Source organism: Drosophila bipectinata, chromosome 3L, assembly GCF_030179905.1.
Source record: "Drosophila bipectinata strain 14024-0381.07 chromosome 3L, DbipHiC1v2, whole genome shotgun sequence".
NCBI classification, from domain to species: Eukaryota; Metazoa; Arthropoda; class Insecta; order Diptera; family Drosophilidae; genus Drosophila; species Drosophila bipectinata.
In genome coordinates, this window is record NC_091738.1 from 9,795,521 (window position 1) to 9,811,317 (window position 15,797).

The 15,797-nt window shown below is 45.6% G+C and overlaps 3 protein-coding genes across 9 annotated transcripts; 1 reads left to right on the forward strand and 2 right to left on the reverse strand.

Moving 5' to 3' along the window:
- Positions 1 to 63: 63 nt before the first annotated feature.
- Positions 64 to 511, reverse strand: Tim13. Its single transcript, XM_017239743.3, has one exon. It carries the CDS (start codon positions 401 to 403, stop codon positions 128 to 130), a length of 276 nt encoding a protein of 91 aa, XP_017095232.1. The 5' UTR covers positions 404 to 511; the 3' UTR covers positions 64 to 127.
- Positions 512 to 723: 212 nt separating this feature from the next.
- Positions 724 to 15,227, reverse strand: Pi3K68D (phosphatidylinositol-4-phosphate 3-kinase catalytic subunit Pi3K68D). Of its 7 annotated transcripts, XM_070280570.1 has the most exons (16): positions 15,161 to 15,227; positions 14,798 to 14,928; positions 12,730 to 13,754; positions 12,619 to 12,671; positions 10,097 to 10,813; positions 9,948 to 10,036; positions 9,254 to 9,887; positions 8,630 to 9,200; positions 7,684 to 8,569; positions 7,186 to 7,622; positions 6,737 to 7,129; positions 6,473 to 6,673; positions 2,209 to 2,405; positions 2,057 to 2,148; positions 1,852 to 2,001; positions 724 to 1,796 (listed from the first exon to the last, which is right to left on the reverse strand). In XM_070280570.1, exons 3-16 carry the CDS (start codon positions 13,704 to 13,706, stop codon positions 1,617 to 1,619), a joined length of 5,577 nt encoding a protein of 1,858 aa, XP_070136671.1. In that variant the 5' UTR covers positions 13,707 to 13,754; positions 14,798 to 14,928; positions 15,161 to 15,227; the 3' UTR covers positions 724 to 1,616. The 7 variants fall into 7 exon arrangements, with proteins under 7 accessions (XP_070136671.1, XP_017095224.2, XP_070136673.1 ...); XM_017239735.3 differs by having other exon boundaries at positions 14,798 to 15,224; XM_070280572.1 differs by lacking the exon at positions 14,798 to 14,928 and having other exon boundaries at positions 15,161 to 15,178.
- LOC108124174 (uncharacterized) lies at positions 2,855 to 6,320 on the forward strand. Its single transcript, XM_017239741.3, has 4 exons — positions 2,855 to 3,136; positions 3,190 to 3,374; positions 4,024 to 4,120; positions 4,186 to 6,320. The coding sequence occupies exons 1-4, from the start codon at positions 3,109 to 3,111 to the stop codon at positions 6,027 to 6,029; spliced, it is 2,154 nt and encodes a 717-aa protein (XP_017095230.2). The 5' UTR covers positions 2,855 to 3,108; the 3' UTR covers positions 6,030 to 6,320.
- Positions 15,228 to 15,797: the final 570 nt, after the last annotated feature.

The following is a 15,797-nucleotide window of genomic DNA, read 5'->3' on the forward strand; positions in this document are numbered from 1 at the left end:
TGTCGAACTACTAAGGGGAGACCTACTTTCCAACCATACGATCGTCGATTGAAAGCCACAATATAACGACAAGAACATATGTAACTAGATTTAATAAATCGTCCAAAATATTGAAAATGGATCCCCATTAATTTGTCATATCCACTGCTTGCGAGTTCCTGTACTGCTCCCGCTGCAAGCGATTTCCGTAGGTGCGCGAAACCAAGTTCCAGGCGTCCATGAATCGATCCATGCACTGGGAGATGCACTTCTGCTCGGAGTTGTCCAGTGACTTGCCCGGCTTCTGGACGCACTTCTTGAAACACTTCTCGGTCATCTTCGAGAGCATCTCCTGGGCATTGGCCAGAGCGATCTGTTGCTTCACCTGGCTCATCAGCTCTCCCTTCTCCATATTACCAGCCATATTACTTAATAAACAATTTTAAATTGGGAGTTTTCTCCTTAAATCTGAATGCCTTTTATAAATGTGATGCTACTACTGGGAGACTTCGATTCCAATTAAAAAGACCCAGCTCACTAACGTTGACAGTTGAATCCGAAAAATAAAACTCCATGATGATTATACATTTTGTTATGCTTCATATATTTGTGCCGAAAATTATTAAATTGTACAATTGTTTGGTTTTTAGTTTTGCAATAAGCTTTGTTAATCATTTCTACAAAAGACCTCAGATATAGTTTTTGATCAGTATCAGTATTTTGTTTAAAATTCTCAGGCAGATGTAGCTTAAAATGCTCTTTATTAAGGTTCTCGATAAATCTATAAAAATATAATCTTTCCATTGCGGTTTATGCTCTTAGACATATTTTACATTATTCGTTTAATTTGTTAAGACACTTTTAGTATTTTTGTTCTCTCTGATAGCTATCTTACTACTTTTGTTTGTAAATTTGTTTTAAGTTTTAAGTTATAGTTGAATTGCATTAAGTTAGACCCAAACACAGAGGCTTGCCAAAGGCGCAATCTCATCGAGAGATTTGAAATTGTTGAATGACGATTACAGGAAGAATGTGCATAAAATTTCTATCGGTGCTAATATTTCTAAATAAATTTCCTCCTAATCTTCACATTCTAAAACAGGATAGTGTACAAAGGAATCATTCTCAGTAAACTGAATAGAAAGGTGGTCATTGCTTTATCCCCAACCGTTCTATTGTGAAAGTAGATTCTTTTAAATAATACTGAATAATATAAAACTACTTCGGGAGAACGGTTAGCTACTTGAAAAGAATGTTTCGATCTAATAACTATAAATATTTTTAATTTGCTCCTTTTCCCAAGTGTACAATGGTATTGATTGATTTTATATCTTATATAATTTCAAATCTTAAAACAATGTAGAATGTGCCATGCCAAAATATAAATGTTAGAGAGTATAATGATTGATGATAAATATGTACAATTGAGGAACAAATAATTAAGAAAAATAACACTACTACCGTCAGTTTGGTTATTTATCATTATATATATATACGGAATGTACAATCACTTCGAGTATGTAAGTATTATTGCGTTTAGTTTTAGAAAGAAGACAGGCACAAACATATAATTAGTATTGCTATAATCCTAGGCCTGATTGTCGGTAGGCAGAATGTCCCATTTGGCTCTGATCCTGTCAGTTTCTTGGCACCGTTCCCAGGCGATGCCAATCGCAGAGCTCCTGGCGCAAATCGTGCTTGGATAGATCCAGCTCGAAGCCTCCGAGCAGTTCGTTTTCCTGCAGGGTGTCGTGTGACCAGACGGTGACCTGCAATCTTCGCTCCTGGATAATATTCAGTGGCATGCGGTACTCCAACTATAAAGTAGAAAATATTAATGAAGGCGATCTAAATTATGGTTTAGCTACTAACCGTTTCCATAAAACTGGGCACGCAGGTCTTGCGCACTACTTTGGTCTTGCGTTTGGTCTCCTTTTTGGGATCCGGTTTAAGGTAGCACTTCACATAAGTGTTTGGCTCCTGACCGCCCTGTAGCATGGGCAGCCCTTTGGCGTGGTGTATCTAAAATAAAACTTTGGTAATATACTGGAAATATTTCTTATTAAGGATTACCCACCATCACAGTAAGTACGCCGCGTTGGTATTGCAGCGATAGTCGAATTTGGCCAATCTCGTTGGGATTGTCTCGCGACGGTTGTCGTTTTACCTCTGAAATGGTTAAATAATTAATTTCTAACTTTAAGTTATATATTTTTAATGGATGCATACCCTTTATTTTTGGCATTTCCAGCTTGGCTTCTTGCTGATCGCGCAGCAGCGGATGGAAGAAGGTATAAACTAGCTCCGAGTGGGCTATTTCCTCGGAGGCATCGAACAGCGATTTCAGAAAACGCTGAATAAGAGGTAGACGTTTCTCGGCCACGGATTTGATATTGGAACGGCCCACATGAACGCCAGCAGGAAGACTAAAAAAAAAAAGCGAAATATAAATAGGTTTATAAGATGAAAGATATCTATAATTCTAAAAATAAAACCTATCTATAAAAATTACCTACAATTACACTTTAATTTTCGTTTAAAGTCTTTTTCAAGTTATCTTTGGGAACCTATTATTTTTCATTTTGTTTATATAGTCAGGGCCTGGTAGTTCCATCAAGGTGGACTGACAAATCATGGCACAAAATTTGCGATTGCTTATCAGACAGAGCTCTGGGCAGAGCGCGTCTAACCGAAAGCCTGGGGGTTTGAGGTAACACCGCTAATAGCTGATAAATCGGTGACTGGCCCGGTCTGATTTCACAGCTCCGGAGAGCGGACATGGTGGGAGAGCGGACAAGTGCAAATGTGATATCGGTTCGAATCGCACCGATAAGCGACCGCTGCTCTAAGGGGACCGCTCGTCAGCGGCAACGTCAGCGCTCAATCAGTTGGCGAGCGAGCTGGAGAGCGGAGCTCCGGAACGCTACAAGCTGACAACGCCGGAACGCCAAACAGTCGAAAGCGGTTCGATTAGCGACGTGGTGAAGTTTTTTTTTTGAGCGGATATATAGTATATGTATATATATATATGCAAGTTTTTGCTGGCCAAAACAAAGGGGGGTATTGCAAAAATTACAAACTTTAGCCAGAATGCCAAGCCAACAGATTTGTTGTTGAGAAAATAAAGACATGGCCCAGCTACAGAATGTGGGCCAGGGTAAGTTTTTAAAATCTTAAATAGTAACTTCAATATATCGTCTTGTACTCCAGATCATCAGGCTGTGGTTGGTTCAACTTTGGCCTCGGTTCTGCTTCTGATGGGCTTGGTGTTTACTCTTCTGGGGATTAAGTTCTTCGGCTTCCGGAGACGACTGACTTTTGATAGATCCCAGCAGGTGCAACAGCCCCAACAACAATCCCAACAGCCGCCACGTTACGCAGCTTATGAATCGCAGGTGCGTATGCAAATCCAGAAACAACCACAGAACTTAACAACACCGATGCAGGGGAACTTAATAAAAGGTTAATGTGATACCGATACCGATACTACCTCATATACCCATCATCCATTACTACCCACACCATCGTTGGGCCAATAATATTCATACCCACACAGAGATCCCGAACATGAGTGGCTCTGATAAGGCCTGCCCTGCAAATACGAATAGGTGTTCGCAGGTGTTGGGCTCGGTTTGTGGGTCTTGGTTTGGGTCTGGAGCTGGGTTCTAGCGATGGGGGCGTGAGGAATGCCAACCGAAGGCCACCGAACTTTCACTAATTTGAATCAGGTTCATTTAAATTCCACCTGCATATTATCGGAGATTATTATCATTTCTGGGGATCCAAATATGAAAACAAAACTACTAGAAATTGGGTCAACAATGTCCAGAAGCCTGAAACGATTCTTGAATTTATAATCTCACCGTCTCTATAAAATCTCGCACCTTATCGCTGGGACGTGTTTCAGTTCGCGTGTCTGTGGTCAGGTGTGAAGGTAGTGACGCATCTTGGTCGCCAACAGCCACAGCTGATGGAAGCCAAGCTCTGAAAACTTATTCACCATGAAGCAATAATCAAAAAAGTGCAATTTTAATTATTCCTCAGGTAAACGGCACCGATACCGCCGTCCATGGAGTCTTTCGGCGTCGCAATCTCGAGGAATTCGAAAGTCCATGGCCATCAGTAGCGGCCGCAACGCCAGGTAATGATTGGAAATGAACGTATTTATTGGATTGGAACGCTTACAATTTATTACCCAAATTACAGCCAGTAGCTATATCACTGGAAGTGTTCCAAATCTGCGCCTGATTGGCGCCGCCAGTCCCAAGGAGACGAGGGCCACCGAACACGCCAAAGTCTCCTACCGAGGACAGACCCAATCCCAACGGCAACGACGTCTGGAGGTGCACAGTGAGCACTATGAGTACTACACGGCTCCGCCTACTCGTCAGCCACCTTCACCGCCCACGCAACCAGATCCTGCCCAGGCACCTGTTCCACAAACTGTGCCAAGTGTGGAATCAAATGAGGCAACTGCAGCTTCTCCTGCCAAGCAATCATTGCCGGAAACAGCTCCAGAGCCACCCAGCGAACTGGGAATGCCCAACTTCAGTCACTTTGCGGAAAAATACGAACTGATCAGCGTGCAACCCCCGCGGGAAGTCAGCAGACCCACAAATCTGATGTGCAAGAATAGTGGTCGGTATGTCAAGTTCGAGCCGGTCGACGATGACCCGGAGATTCTTACACCCGAAGACCAGGTGCCAGAGCTACTCTCGCCCGATGACGGACTGGGAGGTCCTCTGTCCGTGATTGCTGTGGTACATCAAGGAGCTCTACCGAAGACCGAACCGGAAACTCCAACAGAAACAGAGCTTCAAGTGGAGCAACCCCAAGATCCAGACTCAGCTTTTGTTGTGGAAATAATAGCTGGTAGTCCGGAGGCAGAAGTTGCTCCACCATTAGAACGCAACCTCTTCGCTGACCTGGAACTACCACAGGGTGAGTTGGACACGGATTTTCAGCGAATACGCTCATCCTTCCATATGAACGAAGCCGACATCCTGGATGTGGATCAACAGCGGTTGCCACCGCCTAGCAGTCCACCTGGATTCGGCAAGAGCATCGACGAGGACTGGGAGAACTTTGAGAACCTGGATGCCGTAGCGGAATTTCCAGAGCCCAACTGGGCACTACATCCCAACAGCCTGGAGCAAGTGCCCACGGTGGAGGCCACTCTGAGGGAAGCAACGCTTTCCCTGGACAATGTGGAGCAGACGGAGAATCTGTTCGATCGGCTGGAGCTAATAGAACCCAGATTAGAGATCTTCGAACCGGAACCAGAACCTCCGGCGCCGATAATGCCGCCGCCTCCGCCATACGACCCGGGTCTTCCCTACCTCCCCGACTACGAGTCCCTGATGCAGCTGGACGTTTCTCGGAGCGCACAGAATCTGCCAAAGTACACTGAAGTTATGGAACAAAGGTCCAAGAAAGCCAATTACGTGAGTAGCATAGAGGATCTGTACGCCGAACTGGAAGTAAATGAAACGGAAGTGACAGGATCTGGAGCAGCCCAGAGCAACGGCATCGACTCTTTCGAGGAGCTGTGTCAGGAAATGTCCGTGACAGAGGTGCCGGCACCACCGACGCGCCCGCCTCCCCAGCCCGCTCCAAGATCCCTTAGATCTTCGACTCTAAATGTCCGCGGCGATGCTCCTCCCCTGGCTTGCTATCAACCGGAAGAGCTGCCCAGCTCCAGTTCCAGTGACGCCGACGGGGAGGTGGCCGTTCGCTCAGCTCCAGAGCCTGCCAAGCGGGTTCGTTTCGATGTGGAAAACCTTCAATACTACCAATCGGCCGAAGTGGTGAACTCCAGTGACGAGTCCGAGGAGGAACCGGAGCGGCCACGACCCACACCCATGCAGCGCTGCATTGTGTTCGACTCTGAGACCAATGACCATGGAGTCCCCAGTCTTTTTGGAGCACAAGTCTCACAGGCTTCGGACAGCGATGAGGACGACGATGGCTTCGGCAGGGCCATCAGCCAGCACCGCACCATGACGGCGGCACTGAGAATCCATGCCGTCAGGGGTGACACGGAGGCCTAGACGGCCTCTCCACTATTCCCAGAACTTCCTTAGCAAATACAGTATTTTATGTGTTAATTATTGCCAAATGGCTATGACCTATTAATGTACATATGTTTCATAGATAAGTTGCCATATCACGTTAACTATATATTATAATAAAGTTATAGCAGGAAAGCCATTAAAGATAAAGAAACGAAAATTCAGTGGAAGTGAGTCAATAAAATAACCTTGTGTGCTCTACTTTTTAATTGAATTTATAGATGATTTTCAATATCGATTTGTAAATATAAAAAAATGATAATAAAAACGTAAACAAAAACTTGAAAGACTCAGTCTGAATATGTCTGTTTCTTATCAAAGTTATGGAAATCAAATGATATATGATTAATTAGATTAAAGTTCAAAAAATGGCAACCTCTCTGATAAGATTCGAATGTGATACCCCAAGAACCTTCACTCACCTGTGAAGTTTAACCAGCGGAAAATGAATACACAGCTTCTCATGGAACTCGGTGAACTCGCGATAGGATCGGAACAAGTGCGTCGGATCCGGCTGGCCATGTCGCGTCACCTCCAGAATGTACATGTAGAACTTTTCCATGCTGTAGTGCTTCTGAAAGCAAACTACTTTCACAATCTTTAAGCGTCCATCCTGCTGCATTCTAAAATGTAAAAAAATCAAAGAATTATTAAGAGTTCTTTGTAGAAAGTATTTCCAGACTTACGTATACTTTCGTGGCACAAACGACAGCAATTCGCCACTTCCTTCCTCCGGCGTAAAGCGAATCTGGGCCAGGTTGTGCAGGAAGAAGTTGAATTGCGTAAACCAGCTCTTCAGCGACGATTGAATCATTTTGGCAAAGGTGGCTGCCGCTTCAGGATTTGACTGCGACGGCAGCAAGGCACGCCTGACGTAGGTCACTGCATTGGAGTTCACACCCGGCATGCCAGCGGTGGCCATGTGCGCCAAGGTATGCAGCAGCAGATCGGCATTCTTTCGCACAATATTGAAAGCTCGACAGCAGTAGTCCACGAAATAGTGGAAATCGATGGTGGGTCTGTCGCCGCCATTTATAACATAAGCCATGTCGGAGGTCAGGACAAACGGAGTGCGATCTCTGCCAGAAAGAAAGTGATGAGCATTATGTGCAACATAGTCTATCTCTTTACTTACCTCTTGAAATTGCCAAACATCTGAGCATCGCCCAGAAATTTGCCAAAATCGATGTGAAACAGATGCCCGGATGTCTTGAGCATGATGTTGTCGTTGTGACGATCACAGATGCCCAGGACATAGGTGGCCACGCTGTAACCGGCGCAGGATAGCGTGAAATTTCTCACGGCACTTTGGTACTCCAGTGGGCTCGGGTTCTGTTTACCCAGCCACTCAGCTATGGGACGATCCTTGAAGGAGCCTGTCAGTCCGTACTCCACCTGGATCTTCCGCAACGTTTCCGCCTCGTTGACGAGCTCAATCATGCCGCTCTTGTATCCCGTGGGAACACAATTGAAGGTGACCATTTTCAGGTCCAGGCGCTCGGCCAGCCACATTTTGTTCATGATACGAATCAGCTGAATGGTCAACTGATCCTGCTGCAGGTCGTCGCCGCACTGAAAGGATATTTTGAATTCCATTAGAACAATTCCAAGGATGAAATAACATCACCATTACCTTGAAAATAGCTGGCAGCGACTCTGCATCAGGTCCCACAAAGTTGATTTTCAGCGGCAGAGTGTTGGAGTTAAAGTAGCTGCAATTGCGCACACTGACCCCGGTCACCTCCAGTTCAGGTCCCAACGGCAGGCAGGTGGGCTTCTCCAGCAGGTCCTGGTGGACCTCATCCATGCCCGCAGCCAAAGACTTTTGGCGCATCGACTCCTTGGCCTCCTTGACGGACTCGGCTATTTTGGTGAGCTTCTGACACATGCGATGCTGGTACATGAAGCGCTGCAGCATCTTCTCCCCGCATATGGCCATTAGGGCACGAAGCATCATTTTGTTGCGACGGTAGTAGCGGGCCTGGGTCACCTGGGACTCGTCGTACTCCTGGTCCACCATGGCCGCCCCAATGGAGTTGTGCGGGTCGTCAGGCAGGCTGTGGACCAGCAACCAGTACATGTGATGGGCGAAGCGCGGCGACTCCAGACACTTGGCTAGTAGGAACCGAGCCATGGCAGAGCCCTCGTAGGTGTCGTGCTTCAGACTCTGGACCAGTTGAGGCAGAAAGTCAACCAGCTGGTCATTTGGCATTTTCGAGATCCACTCCACAGCCTTCTCGCGCACCTTGGCGTCTGGGTAGCGGGGCAGGAGCAGCTCCAGAGACTGCAACGGCGACAGCGGGGCCCACGAGTGCAGAAGGGCATGCAAATCAATCAAGTTGGCATAGTCCCAGCTGTGGGCAGCATGCAGAACCTTAGGCAGTGCGTTGGGGTACTTTTGCAGGTACAGCCGCTTCTCCCAGAACACCTCGCGCCGCTCCGAAGCTCCAGAGTAGCCCAGCTCGGCGGTATCCAGCAACTCCTCCTGGAGATTAGCATCCAGGGAAGCAAAGTCGTAGCTAACGATGGGAAATCTTGTTTAAAACAATCCTAATCTCATTACGGTTAGGAATACTTACTGTGGAGCTGGCTTTGGTATCTCCTGATGCTCGGGGAACTCAATGCGACCCCCATACGGCGGCACTTCAATGCTCAGAACAGGACAATAGTCAGGATGCGGATGACAGCCCCTGGCCGGAGCTGGTCCCAGCATTTTATCCGTGGTCGGAGGCCATACTGACAATAGGTAGGGCCCGCAAATCATGACCCGCTTGAAGTCAAAGAGCTGAATAGAGCACCAGCCCAGCTCCGTCGTCACCTGCCGCCTCTCGCCGTTCTGATCCGTGTTGGGCTCACCTTCGCTGGCCGCCTGCTTGCCATAGAGGACGAACGTGAGCCTGGCTTCCCTGGGCAGAGTACAAATCGGATGCTGATCGAAAGTGAGCCACGCACTAAAGTTGAGACGTGGGAACAGGCCTCCGCTGGTATCATTGGAACAGTACAAGACATTGGGTTTGGAAAGGAGGCGAGTTCCGTAAACAAGCTGGACGCAGAGCGAGTAGTCTTCGTACCTCCAGTTGGGTGGCGGCCTGTGCAGACAGTTGATGCTAACCACTATGGGCTTGGACACGCATGAGATGGGAATGGGAGCTGCAATATAAGAAGTTATATTAGTTTTCCAAGTAGGAGTTGGAGAAACTCACTCGTGGAATAGTCTGGTGTCTTTACGGAGAATGCCACTCGGAAAACATTGGCGTACAATTCCACCAGCTCCTGCACGGCATCGCGCAGTCCATTGCACTTAACCTTAATCTGTTCCAGGAGGGAACGAGGACGCAATGTGACCTGTGCATAGTCCCCATAATCACTGACAATCTCCGGATTGCTAGCCCCTGCCAAGTACTTGGTTTGTGCTTCCTCACAGATGCGTCTTAAATCGGCCACGCAACGTGCTATGTCCAGGGTATCGATGGAACCGAGCAGGGCACAAATAGCCTTCACGGCCTGGACCACTCCCGAACAGCTAAGGACGCTGCGACTGGGTGCACCGTCGGCTGCCGACTCCAATTTGTCAATCTCCGTCTCCAGAGTTTCAATGAGGATCATCATACTGTCGTAGGTAATGGTTTGCACCACTTCGTTGGGCAGCAGCTGCTCTGGAAGAAGATCTGCATCGTGCTCATCATCACGTTCCGTTCGAGCAATGGCCTGCATGTTGGCCGTCGTGCTCAGACAGAGGCCCAGGTGCACATCCTTCTCCAACTGGAAGCTGTTGTGGACGCACTCCAGCTGACTTAGCTTAGAGGTGGGAGCCAGCCACTCCAGCAATCCAATGGGCTGTGGGTTTCAAAAAGGCATTAGGTACTTCCCTAAATCTAGTTGCTTTGTTTCACAAACCTTGACTGCATAATCCGTGACAGTGCCCCTAACCTGACCCTCCAGAGAGGCCAGGGCCTGGGCCACCACCTGGGCCACTACGGAGTCAACTAATTGGGGAGAAACACCGAATTAAAATTTATACTTTTAGATATTTTCAAAATACTCACTATCGCAGGTAAACGTGACTGGCATTCCGTATCCTTTCACCTGCTCTTTGGCCATTGAGGAGGACAGGACGTGTGGCTGGAGCGTGTTCAGTGCTGGATGCACTATTACCTTTATACTAGTGTTCATCATATAGTGGTAATCGAACTCTGCGGCCACCACATGGCCCACATTGGTGGGCGCATCGTCGTGCGGATATTGGGCTCTCAGCTGCTTCACCATGTTGTAGAACTCCAGGAGTTCGGGGTCATCGCTGCGCTGTTCACTGATCACCTCGTAGAGACGAGTGCAGGTTTTCCGTCGATCCAGCACCACATGGGCCGGAATGCTTGACGTATAGCTGTCCGTGAATGGAGTGGACTGATTAGGTTTCGAACCAACCCCAGGATACTCGAGGGAGTGCTGATTCCTTGGCGGCAGCGGTGGCGGGGGCGATACGCTGCCAGATCCATTCTCCGAAAGATGCAGTTCTTCTTCCACCGGCTGGGCAACACCGCCCGACTGATATGATGCCGACGATGTGGACGGCTGGTTGAGGAAATCCTGGCGCCAGCCAATTACATTCACATTTGGACTCACGGTGGCTGATGATTTGTCCCACCTGTTGACCGCCTCGTACATGGGATCCGAGTATTGGGTTCCAGCATCGCCGCTGTAGAGGAAGTCGAAGGGGTCGTATTCCGCGTAGTAGGAAGTGCAGTCGGAGGCGCTGTCGTTTCCTGCAAGTAGCGAGTGCATGGTCAGTACGGATCGATTCGGTCCGAATGTCGCCAGAAGTTATGCAAAAATATGCTCGAGACCCATGGCCTACTGCGGTGAGAATCTGGGCACATCACACCGTGTGGCCAAAAATAAATGAGACGGCCCGGCCCCAATGCGACGCGAATGCGGTGGTATCCCCAAAACGAATCCGGAACGGAATCGTAATCGGACGGAATTGTGTTTAGTGTAGTATATGGTGTGTGTAGTGCGAGAACGCTTCGCAAATCTACGCTAAAAAATTCGCTTGTCTGCGGCTGCGGCTGGGGCTGCCCTCGCTAATAGCTAATTCTGATTGCTGTCAAATCCCGCCCACGCCGGCCCAGTACAGTGGTCCATATACTGATTGTTTTCTGTAAAAATATTCCACAATGGAGTACTTGTGATCTTCGCTTCCCTGTTCCACAGTAGTTTAGTGGTTTTTAAATTGTTATGATTTCATGCCCACTTGATGTTTCCAGTAATCTTCCATTAGCCCTTCTCTTAAAAGCCCTCCTCCCAGATGGGCCTTCTGTTTTCCATCACTCTTAATTATTTTACAAAAAAATTATAGTAATGTTGACAGATTTACAACTAAACGTTAAAAAACTAATGGAAAGCTTCATCCCAAAATTAGAAATAATGTAAAACGTATATAAATACATACATATGCTCAACAATTACTTGAAATTCGAAAATATAATTAATGTAGCCATTTAATGGAGGAATTGAGAACGACAATACGACTGTAGACATTTAATAAAACAACAAGAGACTGCAATTTTTTATAGAAATTATTTATTTGTTCTCTCACAATGTGATACACTATAGTTTTAAACATATGTATGTATTTATTCTTGTATAGATATATATATATATATGTGTTATTAATGGATATATGTATATATGTAGCTGCCAATCACAATATGTTCATTTCGTAATACATGGTTCTTTCAAAAAATATGACTACATTTCACAAAAAAAAAATTAAGAATCTTCTTTTTTGATCAAATTTTAAAAATTTTGAAACTCTTCAAAGTTATTGGAATGATTAAAGGTATGCAATGGGTTATAACGATATTTTGGCCATCGATGGGGGTTAGGTTTTTAAAACTTATTTCCGATGATGACTGGCCGATGGCGGAAGGCACAAATTTCGCATAAAACAGTACATCATGGTCTTCACATTAGTATTAATATTGGTGTATATGGTAAGTAGGTGGTTTTCTAATTGTGTGCAGCTATAGACACGAAATGGTCTTTGCCTCCGAACCGAACCAAACCGACCCGAAACCCATTAGGATGGTGTATAGTTGTTGTGGGTGTAAAGTAGTTGTTTTTTTTTATATATATATTTATAGTTTTTTGCAGTTTTTTGGTAGTAGAAGTAGAACTGATAGTAGTAGAGGACTTTCAATTAAAATGGTTTACTTTTTCGACACTGCAAGAGAAACAAAAAACATTCAGTTTAATTCTTAACTAAGGCGAGCAACGACTTCTACAAACGGTTCTGATCTAAGATCTCTAAATACAAGTCTTAATTTAGTTTTAGTCAGTTATGGTTAATAAGCATTAGTAATAAATAAAATAAAAAGCATAGTCTTTAACCCAAAACCCAATCTCCTAAAAAAAAAATTGTGTAATTAATCGTTAACCAATTTGGTTTATTTTCCTGCCAAACAATCGCAACTATATTTCAAATTTGTTTTCAGTCTTGATGGAACTAGGGATCTTGAGCTAAATCCAGGGGGACGACAAGTCTAAATACAACATTGTGCCAGCTTACCGGTATTTTCGTTTAGCAACGGATCGAATGCCTCCAACACACTCACTCGAGCGCTGTAATTAAATTTCAAAACGTTAAGCTACATTAGTCATAAAATTTAATAGTACTTACTATTCATCCTGATTGAGGTCTATTAAATCGTTGCCACTTCGTTGGCCATTGGAACTGGAGCTAATACTGGCCGTCGAGGGTACTGGTCGACGTGCCTTGACTGGCCCTCCATTGGCTGGAGTTGGGGGTGGAGCGGAATGACTGGACGGTTGGCTGCTGGCCGACGGAGTTGGCGGTGGACGCGGCTGGGACAAATCCATATGCGTGAAGCCACCTCCGAATCGATACGACTGGGCAGGATATTGGGGTGGCATAAAGGCCGCCGATCCGGGTACTACTGGTGGGGTTACCACGGCTCCCGGATAGTAATAAATGGCATTGGGCTGCGCCACCACCTGCATTTGGGCCATCTGGGCTGGCAGACTGTACAGCCGCTGAAGTTCCTCGTTATTTAGGGGCCTCTGCTGGGGAGCAGCTGGGGCCTGGTAAGGCACCAACTGCATTCCACCAGCCGGTGCACCCACCATTCCGTAGGGAGGCGGCTGGACGTGGGGCGAGGGTGGTACAAATCCATAGTGGGCGGGCAGCGAAGCAGCTGCCACCGGACCCACGGGAACCATTGCCGATTGCGGATTGGTCGTTTGAATCCGCTGCAGATCCTCAATGAGTCGCCCGAAGGGACTATCGTTTTCCGGCTGCTTGCTAGTCGGACTGGCGAAGCAGATCAGGTCGTTATCCGGCACCTGGGCAGGAGGTGTTCGCGATCGGTCCAAGCTGACCGGCGTAGCGAGAGTCGGATGGACCTCCGAGTGCCGGCGTCCCTGATTAACGCTCTGGCTACGCTGGGCAACATGGTACTCTCTAGCTGATGCAGCCGCTGCAGGAGTAGCCGCTGAGCTACTTGGCCGATAGGCAGTTCCGTACTTCTTGTGACGTCGATAGTCGTCGAGGGCCTGCTGCTCCAAGCTCAGCGCCGTTGCTTTGGCCAAGTCATCCTGGAACTGCTTGTCGTAGTCGATCTGGGCCTGGTTTGACATTCTCCCCACAGCAGCGTCCGTTCGTCCGTTCCAATCCAATCCGTTGTACTGAAAAAATGCCAACCAAAACGAAGAGTGAGCTTTAGAATTTCGTCAACTACATGTTGTGTGTTAGCCTTCTAAGCAAACAAAGGCAAAGGCGTTTCCCTATCTATGCGATAACAGGCAAGCGGCGATAAAGGCGATTAGGCAGTGTAGAATATGTTAGATTGTGAGTACCTGGGCAGGTGAAATACAACGATAAGGAGGGCTCCGATCAGTAATGGGTAATCACCAATCGGGTGACTCAAAAGCTGATTAAAAAGAACGTCACAAATTACATTTTTTGAGAGAAAAATGACAAATATTACAAAAGAATTCTCATATAATTTAATCATAAAACTATTTTTTTATGGGAATTTTTTGTTTATCGCCCAGTAACCCCAAAGTAGAGGAAGTGGAGCAAAAAATTGCGACATGCAAAAAATGTTTCCCAATCTTGTACATAATATTCTAGACTTTTTTATCAAAGTTTCAATGAGAAAAAAATGAGGCTATGAGCAGGCCATACTATAATATAAACAATACGCCATAAAGATTCAATAAGGCGGCATCAATTGGTTTCAATAAAAATCAGCCGAGTCAGAGCATCTATATATACCCAGTATACAAATAATATAAACAATCTGTACAGGGTTTATTTTCATTCAAAATTCGAAAATCAATCTCTCATAGAGATAGGAAACAGCTGTTCGGCATAAACAGAGAGACGCAGAGAGAGAGAGGAATGCGAAAGGAAATGGAAGAGCAGATAAGAAAACATGACCGACCGGCTAGGGGAAAACATAAAGAGAGCGAGGACGCAAAGGTTAAGGTAAATCAATATACTATGTGGCCTGACTTTAACTATTCATCAACAACCATCAAATAAATTAATAAACATTTAGTTTGGAAGTGAAAGCGGGAGGGCGGGATGGAGGGAGAAATGGCAATCAGCTACAAAACAGCGAAAATTGGGTGGAGGGTGAATGACAAGCCAACGATAATGGAGATTAACATAAAAATATAGGTAGGTGTGTTTCTCGTGCTCGTCTCCATTATTGCCAACTTACTTGCTTTTTAAGGTGTCGCCACCGCTGTTCCTACTGGTATCGTCTCAAAATCTATCTGGGGGTTCGAGTTCCATTTACCCAGTACTTTGGGTCGTTTTTTTTTTTGGGTTATTCCCACGTTGACATCTAAGCTGTTGACCCAAAACAGGTGAAGTTTTCAGTTTTTCAAATGTTATTTCGAGAAGAAGGTAAGGTGCTTCTCCTCCTACACACCCACACACATATGCTGACACACAAAATACGAACACAACACAATAAAAGCAGGGACAAAAACGGATTAAAAGATTAAAACCAGGAGACGCGGAATACTGATTAACGAGCTTAAACTTAAATATGCTTTTCGCACTCTTTTTCACTATTTACATTCTGTTTAAATTTACAATAAAATAGTCGCTTCTTTCTGGGATGAATAAGAGTGTGTGACCAGCTTCTATAAAAATACTACGATAAGTTATCGAAGTACGGGTTAGGCAACCCTATTCAAAAGCAACAAGTCGGGCTTTTATGGTTGTCAGATTTATTAAACTTTTAAAATCAAGATTCAAAATTCTTTAAAATTATATTTTAAAATTATTAAGATTGTAAGATTTTGGAATGCCTATACTTTCATAAAAAACGATCAAAAAAAAACGTTATTCTGCATCAAAACCTGAACATAAAATATTTTTTAGTTTTTTTTCCAAATTTTCTAGGGGGTCCCCTTCAAAATCCATAAAAGGACAACATGGCCCACGGCGATGGCCATAGCTCGATCATTTCTTATCCGATTCTTGAGCGGATTACCTTAAACGATTTGTAGATACATTCTCCATCATTCTGCATCAAAACCTGAACAAAAAATATATTTTCGATTTTTTCAAAATTTTCTAGGGGGTCCCCTTCAAAATCCATAAAAGGACAACATGGCCAAAGCGATGGCCATAGCTCGATCATTTCTTATCCGATTCTTGAGCGGATTACCTTAAACGATTTGTAGATCCATTCTCCATCATTCTGCATC

Coding starts and splice junctions, on each gene's coding strand:
- Tim13 (XM_017239743.3), bottom strand. CDS start 403: ATGGCTGGTAATATGGAGAAGGGAGAGCTGATGAGCCAGGTGAAGCAA.
- Pi3K68D (XM_070280570.1), bottom strand. CDS start 13,706: ATGTCAAACCAGGCCCAGATCGACTACGACAAGCAGTTCCAGGATGAC. Junction 2,406..6,472: donor CCGCTGGTTAAACTTCACAG/GTGAGTGAAGGT, acceptor TTTTTTTTTTAG/TCTTCCTGCTGGCGTTCATG. Junction 2,002..2,056: donor GCGGCGTACTTACTGTGATG/GTGGGTAATCCT, acceptor GTTTTATTTTAG/ATACACCACGCCAAAGGGCT.
- LOC108124174 (XM_017239741.3), top strand. CDS start 3,109: ATGGCCCAGCTACAGAATGTGGGCCAGG. Junction 3,137..3,189: donor GCTACAGAATGTGGGCCAGG/GTAAGTTTTTAA, acceptor CTTGTACTCCAG/ATCATCAGGCTGTGGTTGGT. Junction 3,375..4,023: donor ACGCAGCTTATGAATCGCAG/GTGCGTATGCAA, acceptor ATTATTCCTCAG/GTAAACGGCACCGATACCGC.